This window comes from Ciconia boyciana, chromosome 8, assembly GCF_034638445.1.
Source record: "Ciconia boyciana chromosome 8, ASM3463844v1, whole genome shotgun sequence".
In the NCBI taxonomy this organism is placed as follows: domain Eukaryota; kingdom Metazoa; phylum Chordata; class Aves; order Ciconiiformes; family Ciconiidae; genus Ciconia; species Ciconia boyciana.
In genome coordinates this window covers 61,002,890-61,022,286 of record NC_132941.1, presented here as the reverse complement: position 1 = coordinate 61,022,286, position 19,397 = coordinate 61,002,890, and the positions used below count along the sequence as shown (strand labels likewise).

The following is a 19,397-nucleotide window of genomic DNA, read 5'->3' as shown; positions in this document are numbered from 1 at the left end:
TCTTCTTCCTACTGGAAAACAACAAAATCTGAGGACCAAACAAGTCAAACACAGTCTTGTCACTTGTATTGATAGTCATATTTCCTTACTGACCTACATGGACAACTAGATTCTTCTGGAAGCTTAAGGAGCCTAGTATTGCAAGGAGAATATTACTGTTATACTGAGCTTCTTCAAATCTAGAGTCCGACCCTGCTCTCCAAAGAAGGTGCAAGGTGAATTTCAGAAGTGTCAAAACACTTTGTTTCAGTGTTTTCAAAATGAAAACTTAAATCTTTTTCAAGTTTAAAAAACAATGGCTTGTCCAAGACATGAAAGAGGGAAACATTTCTAAAGACGACCATTTCCAGGAAACAAAACACCTCATATATGAAAAATTCATTTTAAAATCTTTGTCTTCAACTAGAAAAATAAAGGTTGATTTCTAGACAATGCAAGCAACTTTGTTTCCAAATTTCAACTGAGGGTCCTAAAGTATATTATTTTTACTTTCAGTCTTTAAAGATATTGACGGCAGCCAGAAGCAAGTAACTGCTGGTTGAAAGGGTTCTGTTGCCAGGTAAAGTCACAGGCCTGGGTATGACATCCAACACGTGTCACCTGGGAGAGCTGAATAGCAAAGTTCACAGCTATACTGCCCAGGACTTAACATTTGTTATGAAGATGTAATACAGGATCTGCAGCCAGGAGGTACTTCACTGCTCTCATCTAAACATAAATAAATAGGTAAGCACATGCATGTCTGGGCATACAAGAAATTAAAGAAGCCATCTGAGTTTCAATGACTACATCTTTCAGCCAGTCACATCTTTTCTGACATACTCCCTCAGGTATCTGCTGGTCTGATGATGGTTTTGAGGCAGTTCTCAGATGTGCCAAGGAATGCCTTGAAGCAGAGGCATGTTCTTTGACATATCTAGGCCTCGAAGCATTTCTACTAACTGCAAAAAACAAACAATACACAAACATTTATGCTTCAAGGTCATCACAGTATATCAGTGCACCAGTGCACTTTTGGAAAATGTGTTACATTAGACCAGAGATTTAATTAATTTGACATTAAGACATTTGACATGAGCAAATGCCAACAGAGTTAAAGGTCTGGGGCTCTTGTAATTTTGTTCCTGTCTCCTTGTTATGTAAGGAAACTACGATTATAGTTGTTTACATCTGAGAAATTAAAGAAAAATCACATTCATAGTTCTCACCAATATCATACTATGACGCTGCAAATATGTGCTAAGTCATAAGATTTAATTCCTTTAAAAGCAAAATAACACATGTGCTAAAGAGACAAAACTATAATAAATAACATAAATAGTATATGATTCTAATTGAGGACTGATTTTCTGATTAGTATATACTCACTATCTTTGAACTCTTCTAAAGAAAGATTAATTTCAGCAAATCTATCAATGACAGCAAAAATTATTATAATTATTATTTTATTTATTAACAGCAGTTTTGTATCCACTACATATTAAATCTGGTTACATATCCATTTCTTCCTCTGACTTGTGTTCTGAATGTCTTCCAAGAACAGTGTTCAAATATGCTGAAACATAATGAAAAAAACATTGCTGAAAGTGGGTAAAATAATTTCAAAATCACTACGGGAGGAAAAAAAAAAATAGATCTTGTCTGTATGAACAATACAGTAATACAAAGTAAACAGTTTAGGGAAAGTGACTATATAAAAAGAAATCACTTTTTTTTATCTTCAGAAAAAGCTCAGCTGCTAATTAAATTTTTATGCCGAGACTCATAAGAGAACAATTCTTTTATTTTTTTGAAGCATCACCAATGGGCGACTGGATACGAGATTTCACTTGCTTGAAGGCAATTCCCTTTGTACTCTATTAAACAATCATGAGGACATACTGGTTTCTAAGCTCCCTGATGCTTACTGATTTATGTTCCTTCATCCTAACCAAAAGTACAGTCTATTACTATTCATAAGCCAGCACAAGCCTGTTTAGATGACTAGATGTTATTAGAAATGAATGCAGTCCTTGGATAAAGAAAACTGGTTTCTAGACATTTTCTATTATGGTCAAAAATAAAAGCTCAATCATATAACATTCCCTGGTAGCAGGTGGGCAACTTAGAGCAACTTCATATTAGTACATGACATTTTAGTATTACCTTTTTGGCCTTACACTTTCTGCATGTTTACATATTCATCTAACATTTTTAACAGTTTAACAAGCAAGATCTTGAACACTTCAGCCTGATAACATATATTTAAGGCATAAAAGGACTTCCGTTAACTTCGAGGCTTTAACTGTGATTTTCAAAGCAACCTAAGGGAAACAGGAGCCCTAATTCCATTAAAAACCTCAGTGAGGAACAGGTGCCCAAGTGCCTGAGGTCGCTTTGGACACCCCAACATTACTGCCTACAACACTAAGCTAAATAAAAATAATGTTCTTTTCTGAGGACACAAGCGCTTCCAGGTCACATTAACTTCATTACCATTTAACAGCATGTAGCGCTTTAAGATAATTTCTATGCAAGCACCACATCACAGACTGATCAAGGTAGAAGTACACAGTACTTTTGTGATAATATGGACTAATCATGTTTTTTAATGAAACCATGCACTGGTAGTGAATGAATCAAACATTGCATAAATATCCTCACAGAGGCTTTGACCTGTGCTTCCACCATGGTCTTCACCTCCCATAATTAACAGCAGGGTATTGTTTAGCACCTCATCATATTGTTTCATACGCTGCTTCCAGTATCTACCATTCCCTGGCATTCAGCAGCATGAAATCAAGAAGCAATGACATTTGGAAGGTGCTAAGATCAGAGAAAGAGCAATAAACAGTACTGCATTGGCAAAGTTGGTAAGGTAGAAAGCTTTAAATATTAGAGTAGAAAAGTATGTTCCCAATCTAGCTACAAGAACAGGACAGGAATAGGACAGATGGGCCCAACTTTAGGATTGTACTGTTGTGTCCTGTTACCGTAAGACATAAACTACCAGCAATGAAATCATGACTAGCATTCACCTTAGAAGCACCTACTAGCGTTACAAGGACTGCTGCTGGCCAACAGCTCCATTTTCAGAGAGTAACAATATGAAATCACACAAGAGACGACACAGGGGCTTTCGTCCTGGCAATCCTGAGGACCTAGATATCTGCTCCATGAGAAGTGCTCATAGCACACTGGAGAGTTAGAGATGGCTTCCTGGTTTTGAGCATCAACTAAAGCATGTACAAGGGGGGGGTTGTTTGTTTATTTGGGAGGGTTGGGTTTTTTGCCTTCTGCTCTGTCTCTGAAACATTTCTTTTCTTCATAGATGCAGGTAGGGGTTGTCCCAAGTAACAATAACTAAGAAAGGAGAGGACAGAAGTACACATGGCACGACAAAGCACCCGAAGAGAATGAACATAAACTTGTGATTGTGATACTCAGTCTTTCGTACCAGATACCTAATGACCAACCCTCCTCTTTTCTAAGCATCATCTGTTGATAAGCAGATCTGATCCTAAAATGGCTTTGTATGCAGTTCCTCATTTGAGCAAGTAATGAAGAGATAGCAACAAAGCTACAGGTGTTCACGAACCGCTCTTATAAATCACTTCCAAAACAAGTTTGGCTCCGACTACCATTCCCTGACTGCAGAACTCTGCGTGAGCGAACTCACCGCTGCCTCTCCCACAGAAACAGATTAGCTGTGACTGTGCTATTGGAACTCCATTCTGCGCTTACTTACACGGATATTTCCTTGAGTATGCCTCAAACCAGGTCTCAAATCTAGTAGTAAAAGCTTTTATAGTGTACCTGCCATGTTAAATTGTGCAATCAGTTGTCCTGACACTAAAACTGCATAGTCATGAGCAGCATCAGTGAAGCTGAAGTTGGTAGGGCTCTGTATATGCTGGCCTAATTACAGGGTATATATACAATAGATAACTCGGTGAGAGATTCTCACACAACTGATTCGCAGCCCCATTTTGAACGAAGAGCCATAAAGTAGAACACATTGTAGGGCACAACAGCTGTGGAGATAAGAAAATTATATTCTGAAAGACAGAATTTGCTTTAGGGGTTTCCAGCAAGTGACCTAGGCTAAACAGAAGCTCCCAGTATCTACACTGCCTGGGCACATTGCATTGAACGCTGCTTACTCACATTGCCTTTGCTCACATTTGAATCCAAGACTTCAACTTATCCATTCTGAAACATACTAATAGTGGGAAAAGTATTCATGTCATGTTATTTGATATACCTGGAAAGAATAACTTATTGTCACACCATGAGAAAACCTAGTCTTGTTTATTCCCTATAGGTAATATTAAGGAAAAAAATATAACTTTTTAGTGGTTATTTTAGGAACTCCTGCAAAGACAGACAAAATATGAAAAGCTTGAAATGGTCTGTGGCTGGAATGCAAAATTAACAGAACTGAAGCAGACAGGATAGTGATGAGGTGAGATAAGAAACAATGTCTGTGGTTTATCACCATCATTCTGCTTACCACGTGAATGTTGGAGGAGTTTCAGTTTCTGAAATGCTGCTGTCTATGCATATTATTGTGATGAGATAGCTTTGTGTTAGCTCAGAGGTTAGCATAAGGAAAGATATCTGAGCCATTTAATTTCTGTAGTAGTTTGGGAAATTCACAGTTCCTCAGCCATCAAGAATGGAATTATGTATTGGGGTACAAAAAATACGACCAAGGCCCAAATATTAATGATGAACAGCAATTTCACCAAGGAAGAAGCTGACATGAATTAAAATATAACTTCAATAATATAAACTCTAGTTTTGATAGAAAGAGAAATTTTCCCTATAGTTAAGGCACAACACTGGATATCAAGAGATTTTATGTTTTCCACTGCTGTTTTCCAATGCAAGGTGGGGCAATTCATTCCAGCAAGTGTCAATATCAGTATCAAAGCAAGACTCCTAATGCTGTAGCTTGCTCATCGACTGGACTGGTACTCACATATGCCAAGTATGCACTGCTGACAAGCATCCAAGCAGCAAAGCAACAGCTTCAACTTCTCCATGGAAATGAAAAGTAAAGAGTTAAATTGTAAAATATATTACAATTTATACTGCAGTAGATATTGATTGCATAAGAAGCATGTACATGAGAACAGAAATTAATGTTTTATTGGTTCTTCATAGGCTTTGATGGAAATGTCTTATTATAACCATCATCTTGTAACTGCACTAAAACCAATTCATTAAGTAATTTACATTCACGCTAAGAGATACAGAAGCAGCTGTATCAATAAATTATCTCTACCTTTTTAACAGTTAAAAACTTTTATTTCCCAATACAATGCCATGCAGTGTATACACCTACCACTTCTGATTAACAATCTATAATGCTAATATGGAGCTTTATTGGGTTTGAGTGTCCTGCAGGATACAGGGTAGTTAATATTCACCAGGAACACCCTACAAAGATAATTCAGAAGCTGTTCTTGTTGCTACAGAAATTAGAAGATCTGATGCCTCTCTTCATTTGCAGTAACCTTCTGTTTGCAGGCAAGTATTTATGAAGACTGAGAGGAGTACTGGCAGAAAGCAAATGGTAAGAAAAATCTTGCAAAAGGCTTCTTTCTTTCAGTCGCTATTCAGTGCCCAATACAGCTCTGGGAATAGTGCAAGTTGATAGCACTTTTTAAATTTCTGTATTTTTGAGAAGCTAGAAACAAAGCCTTCATACCACTTCCTGATAACATTTGATATTCTAATCTGAATGTATACAGCTTTCCCCAGTTTTAAATTCTGTGGGTGCACTTTTATGTAGGGATGAGCCAAAAGTCGATGGAATGAAATCCTGGGACTGATAAGGACAAAGGGGCGGGGGGGGAGGGGAGGGTGGAATCTTTTTGGTTTTGTTTTTTTTTTATTTAATGTCACTGGCAAGTCGAGAACTGGTTCTCAAGGGTAGGTTTGGCTTCAGATGAGTCAGTATCACTTGATGTAAAAGATTTCTGCATATTTTAAATCAACTAGCAATTGCAGTGTTACATTTAATTAGCACATATGCCCACATTAGCCCTTCAGATATGTGAGAAATCATTTTGATTAAGAAGGGATTGAAAATAAATTCTGATGCAGTTTTAAATATACACATATTACCATGGCTGTCATATTTCCCAGATGTGCTGAAAGAGGAGAGTTTCCAGTATTTTTCTTCAGTATTATTAGCAGGTTTCCTAGATTTGCTTCGTATATCCACTGATTTAAGAGATATATATCTAGGTGTGACTTCTTCCAAAGATGAATGGCCACCCTTTTTACTCTCCTCCTCACAGCTAGCATTGCACCCCAGTCAGGGTGAGCTGTACTATTACCGGGCCAACAAGGCCAACCATGATGCGAGACAGGTTCTTCAACCAGAATGCGTCTAACTAGATGATGGAGTCTGTGCCAGCCAGCGTCTCTGAATGATTATTGAGCCACTGGACCCTTCTCTGATATAGCATCTGGGGCTGTATTTACAAAGGCTTCATCAGCTCTGCCTGAGATTAGGCTCAAGTCTGCTACAGCACGTGACTTGAGCAACACGTACTCATACTGAATACACAGACAGAAACAGGTTAAAACCAGACCCAACCCCTCTGCTCAAATTTTCTCTTCCTTGCTTGGTCCAAATTCAAGAAACAATATGAATTAAATGAATCAGCAAGGAGGCAACAGCTGGGGAGTCTGGGTTCATTTAAAAGCTCAGATCTTGAACTAACAACAATATAGATTCACAACAGGAGCCCTGCAGCTTATGAAATAATATATAAATGATATGTAAATGTTCTTAGAATACCTACTATGAAATAGTGAACCAGCAATCTTTTCACAATGCTGGAAAAAGAGAATAGCCTGGAGTTTTAGAACCTAATGTTAATTTCCTTAGTACCAAATTATACCTCTACTGCTTTCTCAGTCCTTGGCATTTGAATTCTCTCTGGGTCAACTATTTCCTTCCTGTGATATTATTTTAGTCATACTAAATCTAAGAGGAAAGGGAGAGGATTATCTGAGCATGCATGAACAGCACAAGAACAAGCAATTAACACAGCCAGCCAGTTGTTCTTGTGCGCCTGAAAGAATCCAAGAACTTCCAATCCATACATTCTCCTTCCTCATGGGCTGAGCGCTCTGAATGCAAGGACCACTAAATACTGCTGAGTATCATTATTGCCAGTATGAAGTGACTGAATCTCGAAAACTCCCATTCAAGGGGAATAAAAATGGGTATCCAGGAATTAAACTACTTAACTAGCTTAGATACAACCTTTTCACCATCATTTCTTCCTTAGAGAAGTGGAATATTTGGAAATTAGCAAGCTGAAAGGAAGAAATACGGAACAGTAGGTCATGCTGCATTGCAGCTTTGAACAGAAGAGCAGGAGACAAGAGTGGCTATACCGAAACAGGAAAAAAACACTGCAAAATGAGTCAAATTGACATATTTTGGCTGGTTTTGTATTTTTAAAACTTTATTTGATCTAATATTGAAAGTGATCTTTGCATCTTTTGCTTTCTGGTCAGCAGAATATAAACAAACTGTTCTGAAATAAAAACATATTTGTTTTGGCATTTAGCTACTCCTGAGGTGAAGAAGCAGTTCGGTTCTTGTGAGCCCCGCTCACTTGGAGCAGTGGTGCACTTCAAGCACAAGGCAAGCAGGTCAGAGCTGCTACTTATCATGTCCATGTACAACACTTACGGCGATCCACTACAGCTGCACTGCTGTAACAGAGATAATCAACAGTGGTAGTCTTACAGCAATATCTATTGGCTACTGTTTTCATTGCATTGTCTCTCATTTTAGTTAATAAAAAGCATGATTTATGGTATTAATTGCTGCCTCTATTTTTATTAAATATTACCATATGCTCTATTTTTATTAAATATACTCTATGTTATAAGCTATTTCACAAAAGTGATTTCAATGTGTGTGTGTTTGGGAGGAGGAAGTAGCGAGAAAGGAAATCATCAGTATATGAACACCGATGTAGCCATTAGAAGTATCAAAGCTGGCAGTTGTACATTATTCTCGAGTGAAAAAAATAATTCATATTACAGGCTTAAATCACCTAAGCACATATCTGAATAATGAACCAAAACACACTACAGACAGTCAAAACTTTGCTTTTGATGTTTTTTAGTGCTTGTTTTTATTACATCTCGAACCATTTTCAGCCAAAGAACTCTCAACAATTCCTTGGACAACTATCCTAGCTTCATAGCAATTTGATAGAGCTGAGTAGTCTGATAAAGTTTCTTCTGTTTTCATACCTGTGTGCGACACTCCTCTTGACTACAGGTTTGGACCTGAAATTAAAGTCAAGGATTAAACTCAAAGATGCTGAGTTTCTCTTGGTGACCAAAGCTTTCCCTCTCAGTTACTTCTGTCCCTCCCTCACTTCTCCAAAATTCCCTTTGTAACTAATTGTTACTTCAGTGCTTCTCACTCCTGTCCTTCCTGCGATAGCTCTTTAAGATCTTGCTTGGAACAAGGTTTAATCAGTTGGAAGTGACAGCTTGGCCCTAGCAGCTTATTCAGGAGGAATCTCTGAAACACATTAATACGTTCCTCCATGCTGCAGGATCTTGCCTCTGTTCAGCCACAGCCCAATCTCTTCAAAAGCTCCATATCAAAAACCTACCACTTCTACACAAGAAATTTTCTTTCTCGCCCACCCAGCTTTTCACCAGAACCTGAATTTTACTAATATGAACACAACTTGATAATCTGTTGCCAAGCTATTTTTGGTCTGGAACATGTTTATTACATGAATGTTTATGATTTGTAGCCCATTCACTACGCACCACTGTTCCCTTTGAACATACGATGGATAGACAGAGACATGACCTTGAAAGAGGACCTGTATGGCAGTGAAGCCTATCCCCACAGAATGCTGTACCTGAGAAGTATAAACTTAATAAAAGTGAGGATTAAGTAGTATCAAACAAATTGTCCACAACTAGAGTTAAGTGCAAAAACAAATTCTCAGACCATTTTTTTGGACCAAAAACTTGTGAGTTGGTAAGAAAGTGAGAGAGGGGAGAAATACTATGGACCAATCTAGGAGGCTCAGTCAAGTGTTTCTTTGTGTGAAATTAAAACATTAATTTTTGGTCAAGCAGGAACATATAATTTTAACCGAAACTGAAATGAAATATTTTGTTTGGGCATCTATTCAACTAATTTTAATCTTAATTTAAAAATGCTTTTAAAATGCATATTTTAAAATAAAACACTTTTTTTGTCAAGTTATTCACTAAATGCAATACAAATTTACAAGTTATTTTGTTCCAGTTTTTCCTTCACAGTTGCTGTATGCAATGACTTCATTGTTCTCTGGGGAAAAAAGAGACCTGCCTAATGATATTCACAATCAAATCCAACTATATTAAAATAACTCAATACAAAAACACTTGTGTGAATAACTACATGTTCCAGAGCATTAATAATGATTAAAAAAAGAAAAAAAAAAAAAAGAAGATACAAAGATGTAGTAATGGGGAGTAGGAACATCACTTTTATCATTTTGTAGCACTCACTAAAGTCCAATAGCAATAGTTACACTTCTGTAAAGCACCTTGGACACTAGATGAATGAAATTATTAATGGCCTCTCTGTGGGCTATGAGAGTACAGTCAGGCTATTAGATCTGTTCTCCCATTAGTGAAAATTGGCAGCTAATGAAGATATAACGCTTTATATCAAATGACACTCTCCTCTGTTGTTTTCGATTTGCAAGGCTTCACAACAGTTGGCAGGGTGCCACAAATCCTTCAAAGCTGAAATATTTCTGAGCTGACATTTACACCTCCATTACAAATTCTAAAGAAGTAGTAAAACTTTTCACTCAAAATAGAGTAAAATGTTGAACTGCAAGATTGTAGAGTGAAACATTTCACCTAATCTATGATTTCATTTTCCCCACAACCTCATCAATGCAGAATATTTAGAATATGATATGTGGCATAGCAACACCCTCCAGCCAGAAGGGATCATCAGCTTCTGCTCAGCCTTTGCTAAAGTATTCTCCATGTAACTTTGAATTGGTAATACCGTTTCCTTTTCTGCCCATCAACATGAGCCAAAAATCTCTTACAATAAATTTTTCTTTAACATCTTTCAACTTTTCCCCAGACTGGGACACTCTCGGGCAGTATAAACCTCAGTCCACTGAGTCAATTCGTGCCAGCTTACAAGACCACCTAGTCTGTCCCCTCGCAGCCACGCAGCAAAGCAAAACTTTATGTAAAATACTCCCAAGACACTTTAGTGTAACTTGCTTTTTAAAATTTCCATTGGTGGAGATTCTACATATGCCTCAGGCAATCTATCACAGCGCTACAAAGTCCTTACAATTAGGTTGCATTTCCCCACACTCAGCCTAAGTTTCCCTTGCTGTGAGTTTAAAAATCTTTCCTTTCCGTACAGTTCCCAAAGGACATGAAAAGCAGTTTGCCTTCTTCATACATCTTTATGGCAGCGGCTTACATGTGAAGATTACTGCCATGTCTCCTCAGATTTCTAGATTAAACAGATCAATTATTTCTGTCTTTTCTCAGAAAGGTGTTTTCTATACCCCCTCTTACCATCTTTCTCAATCCTCCTCAATTCTCTGAAATTCACCTGCATAAGTAATCTTAATCAGCCACTTAGTATGAAAACACCAGTTGTAAACCCTGTTACTCCAGCGTACAGTAAAATAATTCACACTTATTGCATTTTATCTATATGCAATTTTAATTAAAATTCAGTGGTATTTTAACAAGGAAAATATTTAGCCACTTGGAGAGTAAAAGCTAAAAATGTTTTGTAATGCAGAGAAATAAACAAATATGATACAGAGTGACTGTAGCAATCTAATTTACAACAAAGAAACATTCCTAATCTAGTTTTCTGCAGAATCGTATAGGTCAGTCACAGTTTCCTGCATAGCAATGACTTGTGGTCCAATGATCACAAATTTACCATTTACAAGGCAAGGGAAAATACCTTAAAATCCATGCAGTTATGAAAAGCTTATTTCAAGTGCCACATCTGATGACAACTTTGTCTCTTCTATGAAGACAATCTAATTGGATCACCTGGATTGGATCAATTGGATCTAAAGCAGTTATTCTGATTTAGAAACCAGTGAAGCTTTCTTTAATCATTCAAGTGTAAGTCCCTGATGTTCATTAGTGGATCACAACCAATACTTCAACAAGGGACACCTGTATTGGCTTTAGCTTTCTCCCTCTATCCACCAGTCCTCGCCAATACGGATGCAGCACTCAAATGTCCCATTTAGTATCAGTACAGTGCTCACTACAGAAAAAAAGTTACGAGACACACTAAATGTAATCCTTAACCCACTTAGAGTGTCAATAATTCTGCCAACTATTTGCAAGTACTCACTTTTCAAAGTCACCAACGTATTGCGAGACTATAAAGATCTTGGTTTACTGTGCCAGGTATGAGTGCACTCTCAGCAATAAGACTGTACTTTTTATTAAAGTCTTTGCCATAAGAAACACAGTTGTGCAACAGCTTGACTGTGCTTAGATCAAAGAATAAAAATCAATTTTTTTAAATAAAAATTTCCCTTACAGAAAACCAGTCAGTCTTAGTAACATTCTCACTATAAAACGCCCTCAATCAGGGCTGACAGCAAATAAACACAAAGTACCAAAGTCAGTGCGTAAATAGGATTCAACAAGAAGAGACACAAAGTCACCATTTACTCCTCAAAAACTTGGAACAGATGCTTTGGCATTTACAATAACATTCTTTTTTAGCACATATTCAGCTGCGAGTTTAGCCATGGATATCAACTGTAAATCCCATCCTATTAACTGGACAATTAGAATTCCTGCCATTAAATCCCCTTTTTTTCCCCCCTGGGACTCAGGGAAGACAAATGAAATAAACTTAGTTCTACGATCTAAATGTACTGATACAAAGGTCTGTAAAACAGTCTATCTTTTGCACAGACCAAAGTCTGCACAAAAAAAGACAGGTACTCTGCGTAGCTATTATCAAAGTCAGTAAAATCCTACCCTCGTTTCAATAAATAAAATAAGAAAACAATGGAAACAGAAGCTCCAGCTCAGTGGAATACCAAGTACCAAGTGTCTCTGAGCTTGGTGATATTTCATAGATATTAGGACAGGCACACGGTCATTTTGTTGCGTTCTTCATATTACACTAGGTATAATAGGTATTTATGGCTTTTTGTTTTTACAGTAACCTCTCAAGGACGCAGGGCTGAGCAAATTTAAAATTCGGGTTACTTTGTGATATATCAGCTGCATTCAGTGAGTTACAGAAGCTCCATGGCATTCTAATTCTTCCATGACTTCAAAGGTATAACTGACTCTGCTGAGCACTGGAACAAGTCTGTTGCTTGCCACTGCAGCTCAATATGCAACCTTTGATATATGTTCTCAGATCCTAAGCACCAGAGAGGCTAAGGTCTTTTTTATAGCAGGTCTTTCCTTTAACTGTCCATTAACCCTACTCAGTGAACTAGACTTCAACCTGGGCCACAAAACTAAATCTTTCCCTCATTTTAGTATCATCTAACTTATGGTTTACAATACAGTACCTATTTTTAAACAGGTTAGTAATCAAACATGTTGATGTTCTCACTCCCTATTATCATCACTATTTGTGAAACTAACACTGAAAAAGTTCCAAGCACATTCAATGTTCAGGGGGTTTGGCTACTGTCCACATACCTCACAACAAAGAATTTATCAACTAAATGAACAAAGAGTGAGAAAAAGAAGTACTACTCTCCTTTTCTTGATGAGAAATTAGGGTACAGAGAAATGAAGTCCAAGACTTTTAAGATCACAAGCCAAAAATCAGGTTCCAAACCAAGTCAGATTAATGGGATACTCAAATCGAGAATGTAGGACACAAAAAGACCAAGAAGCTCATGTGGCCAAATACCTACTTCACTTTGAAACATTCAGCTATAGAGCATAGGCTTAAAAGGTGCTTTGAAATCTTGGTCCAACTGATTTGGGTAATTTAGCAGCGTTTGTGTCAGCCTGAGGAAATAAATCTTAATGTCTCAGACTGGTGATTTCTTCTCAATACTGTTTTGCATATATCACCTACAGATCTCTGACTGCTCATGATTCTCAGCTCAGTCTATCCTCCAAAAATCCAGTAGATATGACTGAGAAAAGGCAAGCACAAACTGGGAGAAAAGAGTGAAGCGGAACTGCAGCATTGTGGAATTGCCTCAGCTAATTGCTTTCTGTCTGTGTTAACAAGACAATCCATACTATCATTTATGAAAGCAACATGCAGAATCTCCAGAAGAGCACCAGCTATGACAGAGAAAGCTACTTGAAAGAGCTTTGCAGCCTACATCATTTCATGCATATTCAGAACTTGATTTAAAATCTTAATATTGTAAATTTATAAGAAACCCAACATGCACAGAATCAGGTTTTATTTACTTAAACCAATCTGAACACGGCACACACATACGAAAAATGTCAGCATTAGTCAATACTGTACACTCATATGTGTGTAATATGTATGTATGTTAGCCTACAGATAAACGTTTATTCCCAAAGGAGGCTACTAATGAGACTATGCTGTACAGAAGATATCCAATTACTCTGAATGACATTTATATTTTAATCACATCACACTCACTGAAGAGCTCAAGGTTTGATGAAGCAATCCTTGAAAGACTGTCTTTCTAATCAATTAGACAGCTCTAGAAACATCAGCGATATGCTGTTGACAAGTCATTGGGCTAAATATACTACAACACACGCAAATACTTCTATCTTCCTACCAAGACAATGATGTGGTCTTCTAAAACTTCTGAAACAGATTAAAAAGTTTTCCTTGTAGGAGATACCTAAAACAGAACAACATGTATTTTGCTAAGAAGCTAAGACATCCCTACTGGCAATTACAGGCTCACTCTGAGCTACCACTCAATGAATTCTTTTTAGGACAGATGAAGAACATTGTTTTAAGGGCATCACTCCTGCGTAAAAATATCAGACATGCTCACAAATCTTTTTACAATTGCCTTAACTGAATAAAACCAAGTCAGTCAAAACAACTTGCTCTCATCGAGCACTCGGTAAGTGACAAATGCCACTGTCACCATGGAGTAGATGAAAGACTAGCCACGTTTAACATGTTTTAGCATTAATCAGGCGTCTTAAGATGCTTCAGGCCATAGGAATAAGTACAAAATGAAGAAAACAGAGATGCAAGACCCTAATTCAATCATTCTTCAAATTAGTGTTTGATTTTTTCTATAAACAAAGTACATGCTCATAGTTGTTATATGACACAATAGACCATTTCTACTTCTGAGACCTTACATGAAAAAATTCACTTTAAAAAAATACAGTTCTGTACTCACAGATATTTCTTAATAAATAAAAAACTAAACAAACAAAAATATGAAGTGAGAATTTATTAAAGGCAAGGTTTAACTGAACAATTTTTGAAACTGTATAATGTAGTAACAATGTAACGGTCAAATTATAGTGTGAGAATTTTCTTTGCCTAGTAAGTAGCAAACCAACTATGCTCATTAGGATCAGTTCAGCCCAGTCAAAAGGTGTAAGGCTAACTATTTTGAAAACTAAAAATGAATTTGTTAATGTTAAGGAAGTGGGAAAAATCATAGGGCAGAACCAAAATGTCACTATTCTCCTTACAGTTTGTAACTTGTGGCTTGAGAGCTATTTTGCTGAAGGTACACAAAGAACATCTATTTACCTTCCCAGTAAAGTGTGCATCAAGCATGTTTTTGACTGCAAACAGTTGTGTTTGGGTTTTGGTTTGGTTTTTTTCTTTTTTTTAACTTCTGCTTCTGAATTTCAGGCAGCTGTAGTTCTTCTAATAAATCTCTCCTAACTAATCCTTCCTTCAATAGTAGTAAATCCTGAGGGCTAAAATGCCCTTCAGCACAGATCTTTGTAAACGCACAGAAGCTCGAGTTGCTTATTTTCAATACCTAAACCTGTCTTTAATTGCCAAGTGAACACTTAGCAATTGCTATGAACACAACACCTAGAACTGAGTCAGTTGTTATCATTATCCTCACTGATTGTCTGTTGAATTCATCCAAACCAACACACAACCATCACAAATGTGTATCACTTGGAATGGTGTGCATTTGCATGACATAAGAGAACTTAAACAATAAGTACAGATTTTTGCCTTTGTGACTAAAGTTGATAATTATGGCAAGTGGGGGGAAAAAAGGTTGCCAGTTTTAAATATAGAAAATATGGCTGTTGCTGCTGTAAAACACATTCAAATTGGCAATACATTCCATTTCAGCAATCATCAACATAAGTTTTCACACCTCCATTTTTATGAAATGACATTTATCACCAAGCAAAACTACAACGTGGAATATGCACCTTTTTCTTTTGCATTTTATAGTACAAAATATGCCAGTATATTACTCTGAGTTATATTAATCAGTAGGTTGAAGCTAAAAAGACATCTGGGAGGCACAGATGGTTCACGATCAGCAAATAACTATGGAACCATTATCTTCAAGGTCAGATTTCTAACACTGCAAAGATTGGTAGTGACCCAAAGTCATCTGCACCTTTTCAGAATGAACTAATTCTCTTCAGTCCAGTTCCTGGTGGACAAATACTTGTGTCGCAGCTGGCATTCACAACAGAGATGATCTCACACCCAGCCTCAACTCATTGATGTTAATGGCATTCCTTTCCAAGGGAGGTGGGATCCGTACAGCCTTTTCATTCCTAGAAATAGCTTCTGCAGTAGAGCTGACATTGCTACTGCCTGGATTCCAGTCCCAAGGCTTCCAAATTCACCAGTAATTGTTCATACTTGAAGAGATACTTCAATTAACTCAACACTCCATAAAAATCCTTGCCCTGGCTGTCTACAAAACCACAGAAAACCCAGTATTTAAACCTTTATAACACAAAAGTTCCAAAATATGAGTAACTGCCTCTTTGGAAAACCTGAGAGAAATACTGAATACTATTTCAATAGCAAAAGATTACTTTGGTGTTAAGATTATCTGAATATAAAAGCCATTTTTCTGGTCTAGCTAGATATTATATTTTTGCAGCCATTACAAAGTGCAGTTCTTCATAAAACTAAACACCAACCTGGATGTGAATTCAGAATACTACATGTTCGGTACTTTTAGATGTCAGTGAATGCTCCAAATGACCTCTTACAATGTCAGAATTATTCCCCAGAATTCCAAGAAAGAAGAAGCTGAGCTATGTGAAAATGTGAAGAGTGCTTTTGTAGTCATTTGCCATTTAACATTACGGTGGCTCTACCAAAAGCATTTCCTTTAGCCACCCCTCAGCTGATTTTAGAATCACAGCATAAATAGTAGTGAAAATTGCAGAATGTTTTAGAGAGGAAATGAGGACAGAAGACAAGCATATAACCTAGAGATTACTACTTATAATGGGGCACAATTTACATATCACGGTAATAAGCTATATGAAGAGATCTCTTACTGGACGGTGTAAGTGATGAATTACACCTGCAATCGTAATGAAGGGAAAGGTTCTGATGTCGCATCAGTTTCTGAGGTCTTTGCTCACCCTGTAATTCCATATATTCTAGAAAAGAGTTCTGTTGAAAGGAACAGGTCTGCTTTCAAAGTAAGACATAACTGAACTGAAAGGTATCAAAGGTACCTTACAAGTTTTTGAAGGTATCAAAGCTTATCCTAAAATGAAGAGGATGACACTTACCAAGCATGTTGCAAATCAAAAGATTTGCATCAATATTCAAGAGAAATGAGCACTGAGGAAGAACTCAAATACCAGAAATTGGGCAAGTCATTCATTAACCGTGAGAGGTTCAGAAAGGGATCGCATCAAAGCATTCCAGTATCACCAGCTGTAAGTCAGTACCATGGCTTAATAGAAGCCCTATATGATTCCTGCCTGCACCTGTGACCAACAGGATCCATCCTGAAGCAGACAAACAAGTAAGCAGTAGCAGAATCTGATCTCGTTTCTGTGGTACTTCAGAGGGATCACAAAGATTGAGAACGCTCATCTTTAAACATTAAGCAACTGAAATGCAAACTTAAATGAAGACCGTAACTTTTCATTGTTCAAATGCATGGAGAACACAAACTGCCAGAAAGAAGAAACAGGTACAGCCCTGAGAAGAAAGGGGGAAGCCTGCCTGAAGTATACACAGCAAAATAATACATAACCGATTTCTCCTAATGAAGGCAAAAAGAAAGAGTGGTCCTGCAGCGATAGCGGCACACCTTTCAGCAACCAGATTTTCATGACTTTCCTTCCTACACAGCAGCGTGCAGATATGCATCTCAAACCCCGCTACAATACATTGAACCTCACGTTCAGCCTGAGGTCCTTCCTCAGCTCCCGGCGCTGTAGCCCTCCCGCTAAGGGTGCCTGCCCCGGCGCTCACTCACTGCGGGCTCCCACTGCTGCAAGCCAGCTGCTGAGGTGCATTTACAGCCTTGGCGGATGAGCCCTTACAGCAAAAACTATAATCGTCCAAACGAAAACAGAAGCAGGGTTTTTTGTTCTTGGTTGGTTGGTTTTTGCACACTTCTCTCACAAAACTGTAGTTTCTCCGACAAAAATTGCGCGCAGGTCCTGAGCAAAATCCCCAGGGCAGAGCAGAGAGGGCTCCCCGCTGCTCCTGCAACGACTCACACCCCGGGGAAAAACCCCTCCCGGCACAGCGGGTCCCCCCGCACCCCGGACGGGGGAACGGCGGCAGCTCCCCCCCGCCCAGGGCTCAGCCTGGGGGGCTCCCCCGCCGCGGGCCCGCCTCGCCGCCAGAGCCCGCCGGGGGTAGCTCTCCGCAGGGGCTGCGGGGCGGTTAGCCGCCGTCTGCCCGCGCTGAGGGGCGGCCAGCCCGCACCCCTTGCCCACCCCGCACTCCCCTGGCCCGGCCATCCGACAGCGCGCTCGGGTGTGAGGAAGGACTCGGGCGCCCGAGCGGCCGCGGGCGACGGAGGGAAGTTGAGGCAGCCCCGGCGGCACCCGCCGGTGCCGTTCCGACAGGAGCCGTCCCTCCCCTCTCCCGCTGTCCGGCGGGTACTCACACGAAGACCCCGAAGAGCAGGACCCGTATGCCGATCTCGATCGCCAGCTCCCGCATGGTGGGTCCCGGCGGGCTCCGGCAGCCCCGCGGCGCCGCCTCTCATTCCCCGCGCGGGGCGGGGGCACCCGGGGCGACTCGGCCGCCTCACGCCGCCCGCCGGCAGCCCGCCACGCCGCCCCGAGGGCGGGCAGTCGCGGCGCAGAGCCCCGCGGGTTGCAGCCCGGGACCCTCCATCCCCCCTCAGCCTCCGCGGCCGCCCGCGCCTCACGGAGGAGCCGCGTCCCGTCGGCGGCGCGGCCGGGCTGTGCGGGCAGCGAGGAGCGGCGCTGCCGCCAGCCTGAGGCGGCCGCTGCCGCGGCGGAGCCGAGCGCCGGCACAGGGGGAGGGTGCCGGTGACTAACGCGGTGTCTCCCCGCGCGGGGGCCGGGGGATCCTGGGGATTTCCCGCCCCTCCCCGCTTCCGCGGCGCTGGCGAGCCGCGGCCGCGCCGTCCCGCCCCGGGTGCCGCCAGCCTGGGGCGGCCCTTCGAGGCGGCTCCGGGCTTTTGCCCCCGCCTAACGCTGGGGAGGGGGCCCCGGCGCCCTTCGGCGCCGTATGGGCGCGGAGGGACGTAGAGAGCGCTTCTGCTGTCTCGTTGAATGCAACGCTCCACCCGTCCTCGGCTGGAAAGAACATAACCCGTGGCCCGTCAGCGCCGAGGGCTGACATTGCGTCCCCGGGAGCTCCCTTATGGCACGGCCTGCAACATGCTGACTTTCAGACCTCCTGGGTAGGGTACAGCTCGGATGGGGAGCTGGGCTGGCGTTTCTGTGTTCATCTCGGATTCGTAATGAAAGACTTCGCTCCCGAAAAGAGATTAAAAAAAAAAAAAAATCGGGGGGTAGCACCGCTAGGCACAGATAATAGCAGCTGTTCATAAAGACTTAAACTTCTGGTCCTTTGTGCAGTGGGCACCTACAGCCCAGACCACCCATGCTGACACTGAGCTTGGCACACTTACGTAGTCTTTGCAGGAAGGATTAACAGCGTTTGAATACTTTCCGCAGTATGTATGTAACAGGCTTTCCACCCATTTAGACATTCATGCCATTTGAAACCTTACTTCTTATTGTTAATGCAAATAACCCAGCACGCCACTCCTGCTTCACTTGGTCAGATTCTGCTCAGCATGTAATATTATTGCCTAAATGCGTGTTCAGTTTGGTGTCAGTTCGTTCACAGAGCTGGGTCCAGCTCAGCAAACAGGCAGAGGAGGTAGTTATGTGGGACTGCAGATTGCTGGGATGGGTTTGTAAACCGGCCTTGGTTTACTCCTGTGATT

The 19,397-nt window shown here is 40.3% G+C and overlaps 1 protein-coding gene across 1 annotated transcript in view; it reads right to left on the bottom strand.

The window, feature by feature from the left end:
- The window catches only part of PLPP4 (phospholipid phosphatase 4), a 61,394-nt gene extending 42,917 nt beyond the window's left edge, over nt 1-18,477 (bottom strand). Inside the window, exon 1 of the mRNA XM_072871353.1 lies at nt 18,078-18,477. Within this exon, the coding sequence (XP_072727454.1) occupies nt 18,078-18,133 (56 nt within the window). The 5' untranslated portion in view covers nt 18,134-18,477. The remainder of the gene's footprint in view (nt 1-18,077) is intronic.
- Nucleotides 18,478-19,397: the final 920 nt, after the last annotated feature.